The sequence below is a fragment of the Notamacropus eugenii genome, chromosome 4, assembly GCF_028372415.1.
Source record: "Notamacropus eugenii isolate mMacEug1 chromosome 4, mMacEug1.pri_v2, whole genome shotgun sequence".
Lineage (NCBI taxonomy): Eukaryota > Metazoa > Chordata > Mammalia > Diprotodontia > Macropodidae > Notamacropus > Notamacropus eugenii.
Window position 1 is genome coordinate 435668035 of NC_092875.1, and position 20203 is coordinate 435688237.

General features: G+C 33.4%; 1 protein-coding gene across 13 annotated transcripts in view; it reads left to right on the plus strand.

Moving 5' to 3' along the window:
* TCF4 (transcription factor 4) overlaps window positions 1-20203 on the plus strand; it is a 433335-nt gene that overhangs the window by 272251 nt on the left and 140881 nt on the right. For all 13 annotated transcript variants that reach the window (XM_072605977.1, XM_072605989.1, XM_072605981.1 and 10 more), the window contains 2 exons: window positions 5519-5648; window positions 6166-6215. In XM_072605977.1, coding sequence (XP_072462078.1) covers window positions 5519-5648; window positions 6166-6215 — 180 coding nt within the window. The remainder of the gene's footprint in view (window positions 1-5518; window positions 5649-6165; window positions 6216-20203) is intronic.

Sequence of the window (20203 nt, forward strand, 5' to 3'; positions counted from 1 at the left end):
TTACAGCTTAAACAGTCATTACTATTTACTAGAGATTTATAATATACCAGGCACTACTCAGAACATATAGGATCCTTGTCTTCTAATTTGTCATATTTCAAGTTGCTGATGACTTTCCTTGTTAAAATTATTTAAATAGCAATTAATGATCTAGGTCAACAAATTTTACATCAAATATAGTTTTTATAGAATCTGATATGTATTTCATAAATCATTTTCCAATCTCTATAAATCTGTTTAACTGCAAAGATTTCACGTGGATCAGTCTTTTTGATGATATTTAGAATAGAATTCACAGTAACATTTTGACTCTTGTCTGAAGAGGCACTGGGAAATAGAATATTGAAGACCTCCTGAAAGTTTTTTGAACGACTTTTTTCAAAATCATGAATTATTCAGATGATTTACTTCTGATTTCATTAAATCACTAAATGTTTTCACGAAAAAAAATAAAGGGCAGACACATCTACTTCCTTTGGCCTTCACAGACTAGGTTACTTACCTGTATTTAGGTGGAATTCATTTCTAACTTGTTTTATTTTTTCTCTCTTTTTTTTACCTTTTAAAGTGAATACTTGAGTGTTTAGTTTTCTGATGAAAAATGATGTCCAAGATCCACCTTAGCTGATATTCATCCATAATCTTTGAACTAGAAATTGGTGAACCGAATAGAAGTTCATGAAGAAAGACTATATCTTTAAAAAATAGATTTCTATTTCAGAGGCAGTCATTTGAGTAAATTGTTCACATTTAAATATACATTTTTGTTAAAAATCTGAATACATTGGCTATGTTCCTTTGAATTAAAACAGATGACATGGGATTCTGTGACCATGCAGGCTGGAAAGCATCGCCAGTTAAAAGCTATCATCGCTTTCTTTTTAGGGGTGCTTCCACTTATTGAAGTTCCCAAGTAGCTCAACTTCTCTTTGACTATGCCCCCAGTCTTTCAAGGTTAGTTTAAGAATAGTAAGAAACAAAAATTATGAGGCATTCCTGTGCTCTCCATTACAGAAAACAAGATTGGTCTAAACCAGGGGTGGGGAACCTACAGCCCCAAGGCCACATGTTGTGAGGTCTATTGACTGAGTCCAAGTTTTACAGAACAAATCCTTTTACTAAAGGATTTCTTCTGTAAAGTCTGGATTTAGTCAAAGGGCTGCCCTTGAGGATGTAGAAGGCCACATGTGGCCTTGAGGCTGCAGGTTCACCCCTGCATCTAAATACTGACCACTTTTGAATCATCTGAATCAGAAATGGACAGGTGAAAATATTCTGTTCTTGATTGTCCTTTAGCCAGGGATGCTTCCAGGCTCCAGACTAAGTGCCAACAGCAGCGAAATTCTCACCCCCTCCTGATACTTACGGAAGTCAGCAATGGGTGTTCTTTGGCTAAAATGGCAAATTCAGCAGGAGCTTTTCCCTAGGGATTTGCAGCGTCTTTACCATAGCTGTCAAGAACCTTATTCAGCAGTGTTTTTGAAAATCTACTTCTATGTAGAAGTGACTGTATAAAAATGACCATAGCTGTGTTTAAAAGTATTTTAAACACATCAAAATTGTAAATTTCAACAGTACTTATTTTATAGTTAACACAAGCAAAGACTTATGTACACATCCATATATTCAGCTTTCCTATGTTTTATCGTAGTTCAGAATTTTATTTCCATATTAACATAAAGCCTTCCAGAATGCCTAGCTTTGTAAAGTCAGTTCACCACACAAAGCCACCATACATCACTTAGGTCTGTGATGAAAGAATGGAATTGCAGCTGTGTGAGTACTAGAATACCCAAACATGAATTAAACTCACAAGCATTTGGCAATAGTTCAGAGAAGGAGCTTAATCTGGTTTCATCTGAGACTGCTTTTATCTGTTCTACAACATCCCCCCCAGTGATGGTGTGTCTGATATCTGATCTCAACGTAATGGGAGTGACGTAAAATTAGAGAAAACCCTAAGAAACCTAAAGAAGTTTCCTTTCTCTAAAGGATTTATTTTCAGCCTACAGTTTTCAATCTTGAAATTCAAGGTCATTCACCTATTAGATGAATTAATTAAAAACCAAAAAAAAAAAAATCAGTACTTATTTTTACTCTTGTCTCCCTCATATTTATAATTAAGGGTAAAATAATAGTTTTAAAGAACTCTACCACCCACTCAATATATTTAAAGCACCAGTTGAAATGAAATAATAGTTAAGTGCAAGATGATTTAAAAGTTGATAGCTTAACCTTGAAGCAGTTCGTTCTATTTTTGATTACCATTGAGGTATTAATCTCCTCGGAGGTATATTCTCCTTTTCTGTTACCAGTTTTAATTCATGATTTCATTTCCTGGGTTGTATAGACAGAGTTCAGTGGCTGATCTGAGATTCGACAAAAGCTTTGTGGGTGGGGCTAAAATAGAAAGGGGGCAAGGTTGGGAGCAGGTTAGAAACACAGTCAGACCGAGATCCTGTGTAGCAAACAAACAAACAAAAATTCGTCCTGACAAAGAGCCCTGCAGGATGCCTGAATCTGGCACATGGGTTGCTATGCTAAGATTGGCTCTTTGCTGTTAGATGAAAAGCATGAAAACCTGACTGAGAAATTCAGTTCATTCCAGTCTTGGTTTTGAAGATTTAAATAACATTGAAACTATTTTTCTGTGAAGGAAAATGGGGGCCCCATGAAGGGGAGTCCGTTTTATTATTTTAAAAACTATTTAGCAGAATGCAACACTATGACTTTAAGATTTACAGGTTAGCTCTGAGAGATGCAACATCTTGTTTCCAGTATTTCCTGGCAGAATCTGGCAGCTTACTGGTGGGACCAACATAACCACAGAACATGAGCTTGCACTATGTGAAAAGCTAGAACCTTCCTAATCCTATTTAAGGCAAGGATTAGAATGCTACTCCAAAAAAGGAGAATTGGCACATAGGAGCTTAACTTTCAGACATGTTTATTAAAAGTAAATGTGGTCTTCAGAATCCAGAAAATCAGACATTTTATTCAGAATTTAAAACTTGATGTTATTCAATATAAAAAATGATATTTTAGGTATAAAATTTGGGAGTGCACTAATACTTTAGTTGTGCTTTTGAAAAAATCTCCTCCTTTGTGGCAGACATTTAGGAATCTCTTGTTACTTGAACAACAGTAACTACCCATTGTTCTATTCAAACATATGTTACAATGAATATATATTCTTGTGTGTACATATATGTATATATAAACATTTTATATGAGAGAGAGAGAAAAAAAGTGTCTTCATTTTCCTTAAGTCCTAAGTCCCCCTTAAGTGTATGAAAATACACTTAATGTGTTGCTTAGAAAAATGAATATTGTTTTGAAGAAAAACAAAGACTTTAAAAAGGAAGAAACTGGAGGTTGTGATGACAAGGATGGTGAAGGTTAGGCCCACTAAACTAAGGACCATGAATACTTTAGAAAGTGAATTCTGTTCTATAACTATGAATAAGACATGGAATATCAGACTGCTAATGACTCTCACTTAAAGTAGCAAGAATTTTTAACAAGTATAGTATCAAAATACCTCTTCACTTTAACCTTTCCACACACTTGCACAATTCTATTGGGTGTGCTTCCAAAGCATAGCATTTATCTATATGTAAAGCTAGCTGTATTCTTACTAGTAGAAAACATCTATAACTAAGCCCAAGACTGAACTAATAGTCAAACTCATTTTAGTCATATTTCTTACCTCTTAGGGTGAGAAATTTACTCCCAGAAATTCTAGAGAAGCTTCCCTGGTTCCATGAGACTAGTTCTGATTTATGGTACAATCTGTATTTGGGTTTGTCATTGTGTAATATTTTGCTTTTTTGTGAAAAATAAGTGAAGAAACTATGTGAGAAAAGAAAGTATGCAGATGCCAGGTGTGTGTTCGCTATGAGATAAATAGAATATTTTACTACAATGAGTTTGTGATTCAAAAAAATCAGTTTTGAGCTAGCATTCCATACATGGGATTTTGTAAAACTATTTTTTATTAGATGTTCTATGAAAGAGTAAAAATAGAATGAGTAAAGGAGAATGTCAATACTGATTAGTTTTGTTAGATATTTCTCCTACACCCAGAAAACTCTTGAACTGAAAAATTGTCTTTATGATATTTAACTATATGGTCATGGAAAAGGTATGTTTTAATTTCTGATTTTCCAGCTTATGGGTCATATTTGACCAACTGCTTTCACTAGAAGACATGCCACTTTGTTGAGCTATTTAGGAATCAAAAAGACTGTCTTAATTTAAAACAAGGACCCTTTGTTTTAGTTGGTGACTGCCTTGTGAAATTTTTCAGTTCTCAGCGGGTTAACCAGGGAACAGGGGCAGAGTCATAATTGGCCTATTTAGAGTATTTTGCATGTGAATAGTGTGTTAGTGAAGCATTACTAAGTCTGTTGTGAGTGACATGGTGATTAGAATTTAGATTAGGGAAAACACATTCTGTACTTTATCAAGTACAGTAATTAGTTCAGTCAGTAAAAGTTGATTACAAGTAACGATAAAGTTAGATTTTTGGTACTTAATTTTAAAATTTCTTTATTAAATAGTAAATTTGTTCTTAATATAAATGGTAGTATCTACACCTGTTTTATTGCATATCAGAATAATTAAAAGAACAATGTGTTCAATGCAGAGTATAATCAGGGGATTTATGTATTATGGGTAAGTTTCAATGTAGTTTATAGAACATTTAATATAATACAGTATTTCTCATGTCATAGTATCATAAGGTTTAATAATCTGTTACATTGTAATTAGTTGAAGAGATCTAGGAAAGTTTTTTAGTGTCCAGGTAAATTTGGTTTCTGTGGGTATTTATCTCTCCAGTTGACAAGAATCCTCAGGAGGGTATTCCATTTTGTTTCTAGTAAGGCAAAATTGTCTAAAATTTTTGTAAATTCAAATACTTATAATTTGTAAAAGTAATTTAGTTTTATGTGTAATTTGCATTTTGTGCCATGTTTCTTAACATTTAATCATTGAAAAGCCTTTGTTTTATGTAGATAAACTTCTTAATACAGTAGAGCTACTTTTAAGTACACATTGATACATACAACTACGTGATGAAGTTTTCCTATGTCTGAAAAAATTCAGATTCATTTTGGGTTTCTACAAAAGACATGAGCAACTCGCAGATAAAATTCCTAAATCTGATTAAATGAAAATTGATCGTATGTAACTGACATTTTGTTATAGCAGTAATGAAGAATAATACTAAAGCCTTCGTGATTTTTTTAAACGATTTTCAAAGGAATTACCTTCTACCTTACTTTCTAATATAAGGAGCCTAAGTCCTTTGTGATGGCTGCTTTAGACAGATTTTTTTTTTAATGCTTCAGTTTAGCAGATGCTGTTTTCTTTTTTCCATGGGTTTAAGTGCTAACAATCAGTTCCGGGGGGGTAGGGGGAGTCTGAGGGTGGGGGGGAAGACGGAAGAGAGAATAGAGAAAGAAAAGAAAAACTTAACCATATATATTCTTTCTTTCTTTGTATTCTTTTTTAGCAAAGTCTCCTTGGAAGTGACATGGATATGGGTAATCCAGGAGCTCTCTCACCATCCAAACCTGGTTCCCAGTACTATCAGTATTCTAGCAATAACCCCCGGAGGAGGCCTCTTCATAGTAGTGCCATGGGTGAGTTCTTCATATATTTGAATTCATGATATTGACTGAGGGGTTTTTAGGAACATATGAGAAAGGGAAAAAAGCTGTAATATTGGTTGAAATGGCAAGATAGTGATTTCCTCCCCAAAATGAATTTGTATATAGATCACTTGTGCATGCCAGGCTGAGATGTCAGGAGCTTTATTCTCCTGTATTAGCTTACTCCGTGTTTTCCTTTAGCTGAGTAAACCAGGCCAGTTTTTTTTTTAAATGCATGCAGAAAACAACCTTCTAAATCAAACCATTAATAATTTGAACTCATTATTCTATTAAAATAGCAGGGTTTGGGGGTTTTTGTTGTTTGGTTTTATTTTGTTTTTAGTTCCCCAACAGGATAGGAGTGAATGGTATCTGTGGCATTTTACCAATACACCATTTTAAAAATCCAGGCTAAAATGCTCTCAGCAGCAACTAGGTTTTTCATGGTATGGCATATTTCATATAGGAAAAGCTTTTGTGGCTCACAAAGTCGTTCATCTTCTTGCAGAGGTACAAACAAAGAAAGTTCGAAAAGTTCCTCCGGGTTTACCATCTTCAGTAAGTACTGTCTGTTTCTCAATTGGCTATTGTTTTGTTTCGTTTTGTTTGTTTTATGTTTTTATCAGAAGGAGATACAAGTGAACTAATACTGTATGATCTCAGAGTAACATATGTTCATAGAGAGTATAGATGAAGTACGAATAACCTGAAAATGCTGCCATTTTACCAAACGGTAAAGTGATTAATTGCCAGTGTGGAAGAAGGGCTGGTCATGTAGATTTTCAGCAGGGTAAGCTCTGAGGAGAGCTTTTGAAAAGATGCCTAAAGTTTCAAGAGTTTTACCTGTTAGTGTCTTTGGAGGGAATGAGCATTAGTTTCATGTGTTGGTTAAATGCTTTGTCAGTATTATGATGATTTATGGATTTGCATGCTAAAGGAGATTTGTGGAAAGGATTTAGGAGAAATTTACATGGTTTTCAGTCCATAGTGCAGGGAAAACATCTCTATTTTCTTCTGAGAGTGTTGAATTAAGTCTGTAAAGGTACTGCATCAGTAGCTCTCTGGATATGTGATACCAGGTGACAACTAGAAGAATCCAGCTGTAGCCAAAAGCATTCTGGGTTATTTTAATAGCTGGAGCTATGTGCAGTAGTTACTGAGTTTTTTCTGTATTCCCAGCCCCAAAGATATGATAGAAAAGGATAACCTAAATAGTTTTCCCCAGGCAGAAAACTGGAAGCTATTTTAACTAAATAAATTAGATAGCTCTTATGTTGAAATCTCTGATTTTATAGATTTTCAGTTAACTTATCTACATATTTTATTTAGCCTTTTGTTTTGGAAGACTGTTTCTAGTGATATTATTCTGGGCAGAAATATATGGTGATTTTTTTTTTCTTTTCTTTCTCATAGACCTAATCTGGAACAAAAAGAATTATTCTGATACATATTTTTAGCATTTTTAAAATATAATATTCTTTAAGGTACTGGCAACCTTTCAGAAATATCACATTAATACAAGTATATTCACGAGTAGTTATATTTCTACATCATATTAAAATATTTCAAAATAGATTGGCAATTGTTCTAGGAATGCGTTTTATTTTTAATAAATCAGAAGAATAATGGATTTTTTATATTTACTGAGATCAGATAAACCCAAATACCTGGGCATTTCACTTAGTTTCAACAGTAAATCCATGAATGTATTAAATTGAAATATGTAAGAGTATGTTTTATAAGTTACATAATATGACAATATTTGAAGGAGCATTATGGGAAATTTAGATACGTGAACCAATACACACATTGTCCAAATAAAATTCTATCAGTAATGTTCTTCAAAGTCATTTTGGGCAACCAAACTTATATCCTTTCCACCAGAAAATGTCAACATAATGAACTTTTATCTTAAATGAAGTTGTTTTTTAAAGGGTTAGTTTCCTAAACCCCAAGATTTTATAAATACTTTTAAAACTTATGGTTAAAAGTAGATTTCATTTGGATGAGTGCTTAGCTTTTAGTAGTTTGCATAATAATTTCAAATGATACAGCTCTATATAATGTGAGTATTTTTCAATACAAAAATTTTACCTTTGAGTGATCTGAAATGATCATGTAAGTTTTTTGCTATAAAATCTCCAGTACTGCCCATAGGCACAAGGGCTTAAAGATGCTGTGCCTAATTTTCTGTCATATATTGGAAATTAACTGTTACATTTTTTCTTGTGTTCAAAATTATGTAAATTTCTTTCCACTACATAAGTAGTGTATTTGTATGGTATTAACTCTGTTTTCTACTTGCTTAATCATTGTCCAACAACAGTTTTCCATAATTTGTCTTGAATTAAAAATATTTCCCTGTAGACAGTTGACCATTTTAGGACAATTACACTGGTACTCTTTTACCCTTGCTCTACATTGAGTTATTGTACTGTTGTTGAAGTGTTGTGATGTGTTCTGAAAATCTGAATACTACCCTGTTCTAAACCGATATTGCCTAGTAATTAGAACTCAATCATGGAATGTTCAGCTTGGACTGTTCCATCCCTCTGCTGTGAGCATGTTCAGGAGATGCTCTTGTTGGAGCATCCAGCTCAGCTCTGTGTCTGAAGGACTCTGATGAAACTTTTAAGTAAATACAATTTTTATATGAATGGGTAAATATTTACAGGATTATGTTGCTTTTGGTGGAATAGTCTTATGCTGGTTATTTCAGAATTTAAACGTTTAAGTTATTAGTTTTTGACATGGTTGAGGGAAAATGAACAATTCAAATAAATGTATTTTTATTCTTTTATATTGACATTTTTAATAGACAATATCACTTGTCACTCAGTGCTCTTTCATAAGACCACATACCTTAAATACTTAAGAAAATATACTAATTCACCTAATGATAGATTACATTAGAAAATGACAGTCTGATGCATTAGGCCCAATAAGCCTCTAATTCTGCATTAGCCAAATCAGTTCTATTTCAGCTCAGAGAGAACGATGGATACTTATCTGATACTATGAACCAGTATTTGTATAGTAGATAGATAGTGAAAGGTGGGGGACAATGAAAGGTTTCTTTTGGAGTGATTGTAGCCAGATAAAAACATTTACAATTTCTCTTAAGAATATATTTATAATGACAAATAGTAATAAATTTCACAGTCTATTGTGTTGTCTCATTTGATTTTTTTTTTGTAAAATAGTCCACTTTTTTTCTTTCAAAAAACTAAACTGTAAAATTCTGTTATCAGATTATTATGTATTATAGGTTTTAAATTCAAAACCAGGAAGTTTAGAATTAAGGTTGAAATTCCATCCATGTTTTACAAAACACCATCGTTTGAGATTCTTACTTGAAAATACTGCAGTATCTGTAGGAAAAAGAAAATACAGGCCTACTTCTAAAGCATGCTGTAAGTCTGGTAAGATAAATGAATGTCTTTTATTTTGCATTTCAATCTGAGATCTCAAAGCACTTTCTTAACATGATTCATTTAGGTGATTGCTTAGTATCCATTTTGTAACCTCCACTCCTACAGGTAGGAGAGAGAAAGAGGAATCTTGACATCCATAGTACGGAATCCTGCCATTAAGATTAATGGAAGTTTGCTCAGAAGCAAAGTCTGCAGGAAATACTACCTCATTGTCCCAGGAGAACCTTGTTCAGTATTTCAGTACATTTTTCAAGTTATTCATTTTATTCTTTGTGAGCTTTAAGAGCTGCTTAATTTACCAACATTTTCAAAAAAAAATACTTACCTAATTTATTGGATTTATTATATTTGGTTTTTAAGCACAGGTTTATTTTCTGAGTCAAATCTCAGCACATGCCAGTGCCAGTGCTGTAGTTTTCATCAAATACATCCACACTTAAGTTTTCAAACATTCTTCATCTTGAATCAAAAGCTTGGTGAACTTGCTGCCCTTTTCACTCATTTATTTATCTTTGTGTCACTAAATGATTTTTTTTTTTTTTAACAAATTGAATCCATTCAAGTAAGAACTAGGGTTTAGAAGAAACTGTCCTTAAACCAAATCTTACCTTTTTGTTAAAAAAAAAAATGTCATATCCTGGTCAAAATCATTGCATTGTCATTGACTACTAGAGAAAATTAATGAGATTGTATCATCCTTCCAAAAATAGTAAGGTGTACTAGCACATCTTTTCCACTTAAAATGCTTTCATGCTTCTTGAAAAACGATCAATTTAGCAACATAAAAAGTGCAACATAGGTGTTTTAAAAAATTTTATATCCCCTAGTTATAAATGAACATTTAGTAATCTGTCTTCTCACTTTAGTTTAAAATTTGAAATAAATGTATTGCACAGGTCAAAATTTCAGCCTTAGCTCTACTACTTTCACATGTTTACTGCTATAGTCCAAAGTAATATTAATAGTTAATCAAGTTTTTAACTACTTTTTTTCACCATTGTGTCAATCTGCTGCCAAAAGAATGTGAATGGTTCGATGGAATATAAATCCTTCTTCGTAGAAACAAAGTTTAGGAAATGTGTGTCACTATCCCATTTCTACACAAACTTTAAAAAAATCATCTTTATTTTTAAGGGTAATCTTATATTGTAAGACTTTTTTTGAAGGTAGGTTTTTTAAATGCTTTAAATATTCAATGTGATAAATTGTATATCAAATACTCAGGGATATCTTTGATCACATAAAATCTAGCTAAAAATCTATTCTAAACTGAAGATGCCAAAACTTTATTTGACCACTATAAACTAGCTAATTTTGATTTGAAGGGTTAAAAATCTACTTTGTATAAGATTTCAAATTTTTCATTGGTTGTTATAGGTAAAACATTCTTTAAATAAATTCTCATCTTTTTTTAAAAAAGAACAGATAGTCTAAGGCTTCAGGGCAGGGTCAGCAGTGTTGGAAAGTATTAAAAGATCTCTGTAAAAATAAAATTCTACGGTAGATAAAATCAATTAAAGTACATGTTAGAAAAAAAAACTTTTCTCATCTCTAAGAACTTCAAAATGATTAGATAATTTCCTAATTCACTAGCCATGGTTGAACCTGATGAGAAGAGAATATTCATCACATATTTTCCAATATATCATCAAACTTGTTCAACTCTTTAGGATATTAACTTGAAGAGTAATACACACATCTTTAAAGCAAAACATGCAGTATCACTCAATAGCGAAGAGTGTATATCAGGTCTGTGTTGTGGAGTGAAGTAGGAAGGTAGTCATTAGTGAAGTAGAAAGTGAGCATAAAGTAAAATGCACACTACAGAAAAGTGGGACTTTATATATCAAACCACTAATATTAGGCTAGCAGATTATATTCACCTTTAAATACACCATTTTCTGTTCCTAATATTGAGAGATGAGAGTTTTTTTCCTGTATAAGAATGTCTTTTTTGTAAAGTTTAGGATGGAGTTAATGGTAACAGGAATAAATTTTATGTCAGAAAAGAAAAAATGACTTTCATATTAGATTTTGCCTATGTACAGAGTGACATTTTAACTCATTCGGAATATTTTTCATGATTCTTCTTTGAAACTCTTATAAATGTTGTTAATATATGAAATGCTAATATTTCTCCAGTATTAAGGCAAATAAGTCAGTCAGTAAACATTTATTAAGCACCTACGATGTGCCAGGCACTGTTAAACTTAAACATAAGTAACTAACTGATCACCGTTTTGACTTCCAGTGCTAAGAAAATTACTTTCAAGGTTCTCCATTATACTGCATAATTGTCACTGATGTGGGTTGAGTCTCTGCTGTAGAGTATATGGAATTTAAATTGGAGAATCTATATAGTCAAGCCTAAATCTTCTTGAGGATTGCTATACTGTAATCTGAAAGTGATTCAAAAGACGAAAGGAATACATGCAAATTTATAACAATGAAGTGTATCCTATAATCATGTTGCAAAAGTTAGGTTTTAGATTTCTGTACTTCTTTTCAGAGTTTTCTAATGAGGGTATGTCTCTTCTCTACTGTTTTGTCCCCTGAAATAAGGTATACTGGCATTTCGTTGATTCAGTCCATCATCCTATTTCTTTTTGGTAAAGGGTTACCTAGAAGACAAAATAAATGTGAAGAAGGAAAAGATACTAAATTACTTTCTGGAAACTTAACACTGTAATTATTGCAATTGGACCAAAGTTGCATGTATGTATCATATGCCCTGTGGCAGTTTTTTTATCGAAATATATAAAAGACGGTGAAAAAAATAACCAGAAAATCCTCTTGTTTTTATAGAAATGGATCCTCCACACACATACACACAAAAAAACAGCCCCTTAGCCAGTATCCTTATAATTGTGGCATGAAGTCCTTCCCAGATAATTCCCTGAAGTGTGTGGTGTATTCCAGGTTACTTTGGGATCACTGTTATACAGTATTTTCTTGTATAGTCTACATATACATACTATTAAAACATATGCATATAGGGGAGTGTGTTGCTGTTGTTTTATAGTGTGTGTGATACATTTACTAAGAACTTAAAATTCTGCAAAATACCTACATTGGTAGTAAAACTAGCCTTGAGAAACTATGCTTAGTATGTCATATTTCACTGAAGTTACCCTTCACTAAAGAGTGGAATTTGTCATGTTCTTGAACATTATCAGAATGACTACATTAACCAAATTGCTAAAGAGACCGATTATAAGAAATTTATATCTCTAAGTTGATTCCACCTTTCCCTTCCTTCTTTCATGAACCCAAAAGCAGCAGTACAAAAATGTTTCAGTATACAGATTTCCAACCTATGGGCCTTAGAGAAAAGGGAAATTGTGTATATCAGAAGTCATCGTTTTGATATTAATTTTAAGAATACAGGGTGCTAAAAGTAATAAGAATTGCTTATTTGTATTAATAAACATACTTTTAAAGGCTGAATAAATGTCATATACATATACACACTTTTAGTTTTAGACTGTAACTAGGCTTTCTTTGGTGTAGGGAAGGCAACTTCTAACAATGTACTTGGTGACTTAGATTACAATTTTAGAGACCTACCTGGAGAGGTTAAAGTGGCTTTCTGAATACTCTACCACGTGTGTGTGTGTGTGTGTGTGTGTGTGTGTGTGTGTGTGTGTGTGTATGATTGGTTCAGTCATTTTATTTCGGGTAGGTATATAGGTATATTGTTAGCTAGATGAAAAAAATAAACATAGAGAAGGAAAAGATATTAGGTACCTTACTAGAACTTTACAACTGTGATAGGTAGCCCTGCATTAAAGTTGCCTTCACAAATGAAAAAGGGGGATGGGACACATGGAGGTATGTGGAAAACAGAGGAAAAAAAATAAAACCAGAATATGCCTCCATAAAAATATGCATATGTGGGCATATATGTAAAATTATATATATATATGTATGAAAACAGATACATGTGTGTAACTTTTTAGAATGGATTTGGAAGCTATTAATAAAATATAGGTTCATTTCAAAGCATTATTTAAGTTATAGCAGGTTTTTGTCCATCAGAAACTATTGTGTAGAATTCATGGATTTTTGGAGACATGGTAATGGGGACCTCATCCTCTAGCACATTTGAAATTAACTAGTTTTGTAGTGTCTAAGTCCTTGTGACTTACACAAAAAAAGGGGACAAGAAATTGATAGAGGCAAAGGGTAGAGTTGGAATACACTAGTATTTACCTTTTTTTCAAAAGTAAGAAAAATTGATCAAATTTCAATACTTTGGGTATTTTAAAGAGTATAATCTAAGAAAATAATATATTTTAACTTTTGTTGTTAAATACTGTAAAAAACATTAAAGTTTTTTGAATGGAAACATAAATTTGAATATACAGCACTGTTTCCCTCACTAATTGCCATTCATTGACAGATTTCTACATTTCCAAGATTTCTTAGTTAAGTTTCCAAACAATTTTTTTTTAAGTTAGTAAATCAGAGTTGATTGTAAACTAGTGGGCTGGGTAAACAAGATTCTCTTAAAATTGTAGAATTGATGGAGAAAGGAGTAAGGAATCTCTTTAGTGATATCAAAGTAGTAGTATTTTTTAAGGAAGATTAAAGTGCAATTGGGCTGTTGGCAGACACCTGTTGTGTTGTTTGTTTTTTAAAAAAGGGCAATGATTAATTAAGCACAATACAAAGTTACACGTGTAAGGAATAGGAGGAGGTGTACAGCCTCAATCTTGACTGGTGTAGGGTTGGATTTATTTGAAGCCTTGAGAAAAGGTAATGTGAAATTGATACAGTTCTAAATAGGTAATGATTTGAGCATAAAATAAGTTTGACAGTGATTTGGGATGTGTATGTGTGTGTGAGTGTGCATGTGTGTGTTTGTATGTGTGTCTGAATGTATGTTTCTACAGCTGATAACATACGTGTGTACTTATTGAGTATCTGTGTTTTGCTGGTGCATACACTCCCTCTTCAGAGATATTATGGTAGTGCAGTAGATGATACATATCTTTTTAAGGTTTTGGCTAGAAAATATGGAAAACTAACAAGTGTACGTGAGAGGCATAAACTTGGATATTAAAATATGGGCTAAGCATATTTTGAAGATCACAGGTATAACTATATCCAAATGTTTTGGTTATATCTATACTTCTTGCTAATATAAGAAACTTTTTAATTCTTTGAGGAATTTAATTTTCTCTCTCTCTCTGTCTCTTTCTGTCTCTCTCTCTCTCTCTGTCTCTCATTTAATCTTGTTCATTATTCTATAGAGGGTAAATATAGTATGGGTAAGCATAGTGCAGTCCACAGCATATAGTGAAGAAGATTTTGCTGTGTGTTTTGTTGTAGGCCAATTATATTTTCAGTCTCAGCATTTGAGGGGACATTTTCTCTTTGGGAATAAATGACTTGGATATGAGAAAAACTATTTCTCTCCAACTCACCTCAAAACATTCCCTTACATTTCTTCGTGGTGCATTCAAATAATAAAAATAAGTGCTGCAACACATAAAATCAAAATGTGTCACTGACTTACCTTGTTATTTATTGAATTTTACAAAGTGCTACTATGGAACTATTTTAATCATATCGGAAAAGTCCTTGTCTTGAGCAACTTCTTTTTCTTAAATTCTTTCTAAATGTGATTTCTGCCTTATATTTGTTATGATAATATAATAGCCTTCATTCTTCCTGTTGGTATACCATATCATTATATAATTAGCTGCTCTGAAGAAGCAGTTTAGAGTAGATAGTGGATTCTTAGTGGCATTTCTCTAAGTCACCCCATTTGGTGATTTTAGTGGTGTCAGATTTGGTGGTTTTAGTGGTACCAAAGTGTTTTAGCCAAGGCTGCACTAATATTTAGAAGAATTGCCTAACCTGCATTATAACTTAGGTGCAAAATATAAATATTTAGAATTCAACACTACTAATTCTGGGAGCATTATTACAAGAGAAATTTAATATGGAATGTTTATCTTAAATACACAGTTGAAAGAAGAAGTAAAAATGAAGTTGTTAAAAGAATGTAGAAAAATCTTAAATTATTTTTACTACAGAAAACTGGATTTTAGAATAATTTTGACAAGATAGTTTTGATTTATTGAACATGTTTAATTATTTATGCTGGAGAGGAAATGTAAGATAAAAACACCTTTAAATTATTGACCCTTACACAGCATACAAACATTATTTTTGCTTAAAAAAAAATGATGCAAGTTCCATTGCTTATAATAAAGGTAGGAATCTTTCAGCCCTTCATTACTAAAATTTTCTTTAAGGAACAAAAGTTAGTCTTATATATGGTGACTTTGTATGTGTTTTAAGTGTTTTTGGTGTTTTCATGTGTTTTATTTTTAGAAACATACTTAACGTCTAGGACTTAAGAATAATTCCATTAATTAAAAGCTGAGTCTGTTCCCTCACTTCACTCCCAATTCCACACACACACAGAAATCTAAGAATATTTCTTGGGGACAAGAGTAGGTAAAATCCCCAAACGTCTAAGTCACCATATATGTATCCCGCCAAAAAAGTTCGTTTTTATTCAGTAAAACAATATTGACTTTGTTTTTTGTAGCTTTAATAATAAACTGGGAGAAACCAAGATGGAGAGCAAGTGATATTGGCAGTTTCATGCATTCATTCATTGATTCATTGACTCATTTAGCAAATGCCCTAAACCTAACCCTAAATTCCCCAGATATCAGTTTCTACTTTTAGTAACCAAGGATGGAAATATATCATCTTTAGCATGTCTTTCTCTTGAAGGTACTCATATAAATCCTCAAGCACATGCCACCTAAATTTGTCCTCTGTGAAATCTCAGTATTGTGTCATTGAAAGCTGGATGTCACAAGTAGATGGGCTTGATAGTAATGTATAATCCAACCTTTAAAGAACTTCATGTTTTGTGGACCGTTCATCGTTTGACAAGTTGCTAGAGTTCGTAATAATAGTGAAAATAACTTATTTCGGTAGCAGTTTAAGATTTGCAAAGTAAGTGACATAAAGTAACTGACTTAATACTCACAACAGTACTGTTCGGAAGGTGTGGTGATTACATTGCACAGATGAGGAAGCTTGTGCTTAGAGACTTTAGTGGTACTCCTCCGGATTACACAGTTTGGGGGCAGTGGCTGGATTCAAGGATATGTATTGCCTGACTCCAGGTCCAATAGCTCTGGAAGGCTAGCAGCTGGATGTTACTAAAATTTGGTCATCTCCTGCCCTGTAGCACCTGCCATAGCTCCTTGTACTTAATACATTATTAGTAGGCATTTGTTGAATTAATCTGTAGTGGAAGGAGAGTTGACTTTGAGTTAGTAAAAGCTGAGTTCAAATCTGTGCAAATCCAGAAAAATCATTTCATCTCATTGTGTCTCACTTTCTTCATTTGTAAAGTAATAGCACCTACTTAGTGCAGTTGTTGTGAGAATAAAATGAGATAAGTATGTTAAACACTTTACAAACCTCAAAGTATTCAATATATGAACTATTATAATAACTTTAATGACAAATTATTCCTTTAACAAAGATGAATAGCTGCATACAAATAAAATAAACAGGAACTTCACTACAATCTCACTGATTGTATCACCTAAAATATCAGAAGAAACTGAATATAATTCAGTCTCACTTTTAAAATTATTCATTGTTATAGTTTATCCCTTTTTCCTCTTTCATCCCAAGAAGATCATTTTGTAAATAGTCATAATTCAAATTTGTATAGTGTTTTAGGAGCAGGTGGGTGGCACAGAGGATAGAGAGCTGTGCCTGGAGTGAGGAAGACCTGAGTTTAAGTGAGGCCTCAGACACTTACTAGATGTGTGGCCCTGGGTGAATCACTTAACTCTGTTTGCCTCATTTCCTTATCTATAAAATGACTTGGTGAAGGAAATAGCAAACCACTCCAGTATCTCTGCCAAGAAAGCCCCAAATGGTGTCATGAAGAGTTGGACACAAAGACTGACGAGCAACAACCCCCTTTCCTCAACAACAACCCTATGAGTTAGGTAGTGAAAATAGGATTATACTGATTTTACAGATGAGGAAATTGAGGCTCAGTAAGAGTAAATTATTTTCCCTAGATCAAAGGTCAGCCTACCTCCTCTGACATCAAGACTATACAGCAGTTCTTTGCCACAACCTCTTCCCTGTGTTTTGGATATCTCCGGATACCTTTCTTTGCTATTGCCTAATTAGGTATTTAGGATTGTCTTAAAAACAAAACAAACAAATTAGGAAAATCTAACATATAGGCTTACAGCATAGCAGAGCCTGATTGTCACAAGTAGACATTTACTTTGGAAGTAGTTTTCTGTAGTCTGGACATCCCATAAGTGAGATTGTGCTTTACTGCAAGCAGCCTTTCCATTCCCTACCGCATCAATGCTAACAAGAATCAGGTAATTAGACCTTTTGCTTCCAAAATTTAAACACATCTTTCCTATTGTGAAAGTGGAAATCAGTCCAGGGTGGAGGGTCTGTTGTAATACAGTGCCTTTAGTGAATAATTTATTAGATATGGTATGATGTCAAGCATGCTGGATTTGGGGTCAGATTGTGCATTCTCATTATGTCAGTTAATAATTATGTTTCGCAGTGCAGGTCACTAAATCTCTCTAAGCCTCTGTTTCCTCATCTGGAAAATGGAGATGCTAGATTTTGAGAATACTTTGTAAATCTTTATTTTGTGAAGGTATTATCGTTAGTCCTTGAGGTTTCTTCCTCTTTTAAAATGACATTGGTGTTATTCTGCAGTTTATTCAGAAGTGGGTGCTACTGAGTTAATTGTCCAAGTTTCCTCTTATGATTAGGCTCTGCTGGTTCAAGAAATGGTAGGTGGTGCGTGGCAAATTTCACTTCATTTTACGTGGCGTAAGTATGTGTATTGGTGCAGCAGTTTGTTTCAGTCATAAATCAAGAACAAACTTCAAGATTTTCAGCACCACGTTCTGTAGATTCCTAATACAGAACAATGATGTTTATAGTGGTATTTTAGGTAAATTTAGAGAGTAGCTTGGTTCTAGCTTTTGCTCCAGAGTCTTCTTTTAATGGTACATCTAAATTCTCACAAGGAAAAATATATTTTCATCAGTTGGCTCTGGAAACTTTTTGTACTTTTAAAATTATTTTGTTTTTGCAAGCACAGGCTTTTTAAGTCTTGCATTTCAAAACAGATTTGCATATAGCCATATTATTTGACTATATTTCCTTATGAGGAAATCTTTTTCTTGCCAAATGTAAGTCATGGAGTGACAGGACATAAAATTAAAACTGTTTGGTGTGTTTCCATTTTGGCCAATATATTCTCCACCATCCCTTCTCCTTTGGTCATTTTGCAACGAGAGAGCCTTTCTTAGGATTTAGCCAGCCCTCATTTGTAGTCATTGCCACCTTGTGGATTACAAAGGATATAGGTTTTCATAAACTTCCATTTAATTTTGGCTCTTTTTATTGCAAGTACACTCTGGCAGGGGATTGCTAGTGTTCTTCACCAAAAGGATCCTCTAGTTTGTTCAGCAACACCTCATTTCTCCACTCACAGTTCATTTATGATTCTGATGAGAGTGTTTTTTCAGGAAACACACATTTCACTTTTTGACCTAGGAGCATCTGTTAGAATTTTTTTTAATACTACTTTGGCATTCTGAAAGTGTTAATGTCTTTCATATCTGTTTAATGCTATTTAGGGATATTTATGATCACCTCTTGGTTACTCAGGGTAAAGTGTGTCGCAATTTTTTTTAAACAGACAGGAAAGCATTCATATGAGGAAACAGATTGCTTTAAACATGTGCTTCCTGTGACAGTAAAAAGAACAAATTAGATTTAACACTGTGTAATGGATGCATAAATGTGTACATTTAAGCTTTTAAAAGCTTTATGTTCAGTTCTGGTCAAAACAAAAATTGAGTCACCTGTTAAAGTTAGGGATGCCTAGATCCCTAGCAAGGCACGTCTAAAGGCTACATCAGGTTAGAATCAGCCTGTGTATGTTTAACAAAGAAATCCAGATGCATTTTGGGATTTCCATGGCCATATTTTTTTTCCTCTTTTGAGTCTCAGGTTTAGAAAATTCATTCCTCTGACTTTAGAAATTATCTTTTGTTAAAGGATTGTTCTTAGATATATTTTTCAAAAAAAATGATACATTTTGATAGTGTTGAATTAGAAAATAATTTCATTACCTCATTGTCTCTTACTCTCTCATGTAAAGTGAAGGTTACCGTGTGCCTTGCATCGTCTGTGATCTAAATCTAATATGAATGAGTCTTTCTAGTTAGAAAATATTGTGTTTGAACATTCATTCTTGGAAGAAGAGAGGGATTATCTACATCTCTGCGTGAATTCTAAAGATATTCTCTTTTCCTTGTTCTTTAAATCTGAGGCTTTACGGAACACTCATCATATTCCTGGCTAAAGAGGTTGAGCAGGGATCTCTTAGGAGAATACATAGTCTGGGGACATCTGACTCTTTTATATTACATACTGAGGTACTAATATCAAAACAGACTGCTCATCGTTGCACCATAGGGCAGGGCTTTTTGTTTTTTTGGCTGACAGGCACAAAGAGAAATGGGCACGCTGTACCCTGCTTGGCAACAAAATGGGTTAAGGGAAGCTGGGGGCACAGAGTCAGACTGCGTGTGCAGTCACAGCCCATGGTTAACTTCCTCTTTGTGTAATGCTTGGCTTTATTGGAACTGATGACTTTTTTTTTAATATGGGGTGAGAGTTCAATGAACTGGGAAGTAGCCTAGACTCTCTCTATTATTGTACTTTCTCATACAGTTGACTTATGCTTCATTTTTTGAAGTCACTGCAGCTGTTCCATGTAGTAGCTTTCAAAGCTGTATACAAAGCACTTGTACTTCTCATTTAAAAAAGGTAATCAAATTAGAAATTAAAAAACAAAAAGCAAAATGCCTTTATACCATTCAAAAAAGGTAGCGATGCTGATATTTGTCCTCAGTGATAGTCTTAAAAGACACCAACATATATTTGTAATCGACATTGATCTGACACTTCCCAGAACAAATCAAATAATTTCTGGCCATGATAGAGCATTGGGACAGTGCTGAAAGAGCCAGCTTCATTTCAGAAGAAATTATAAATGTCAGT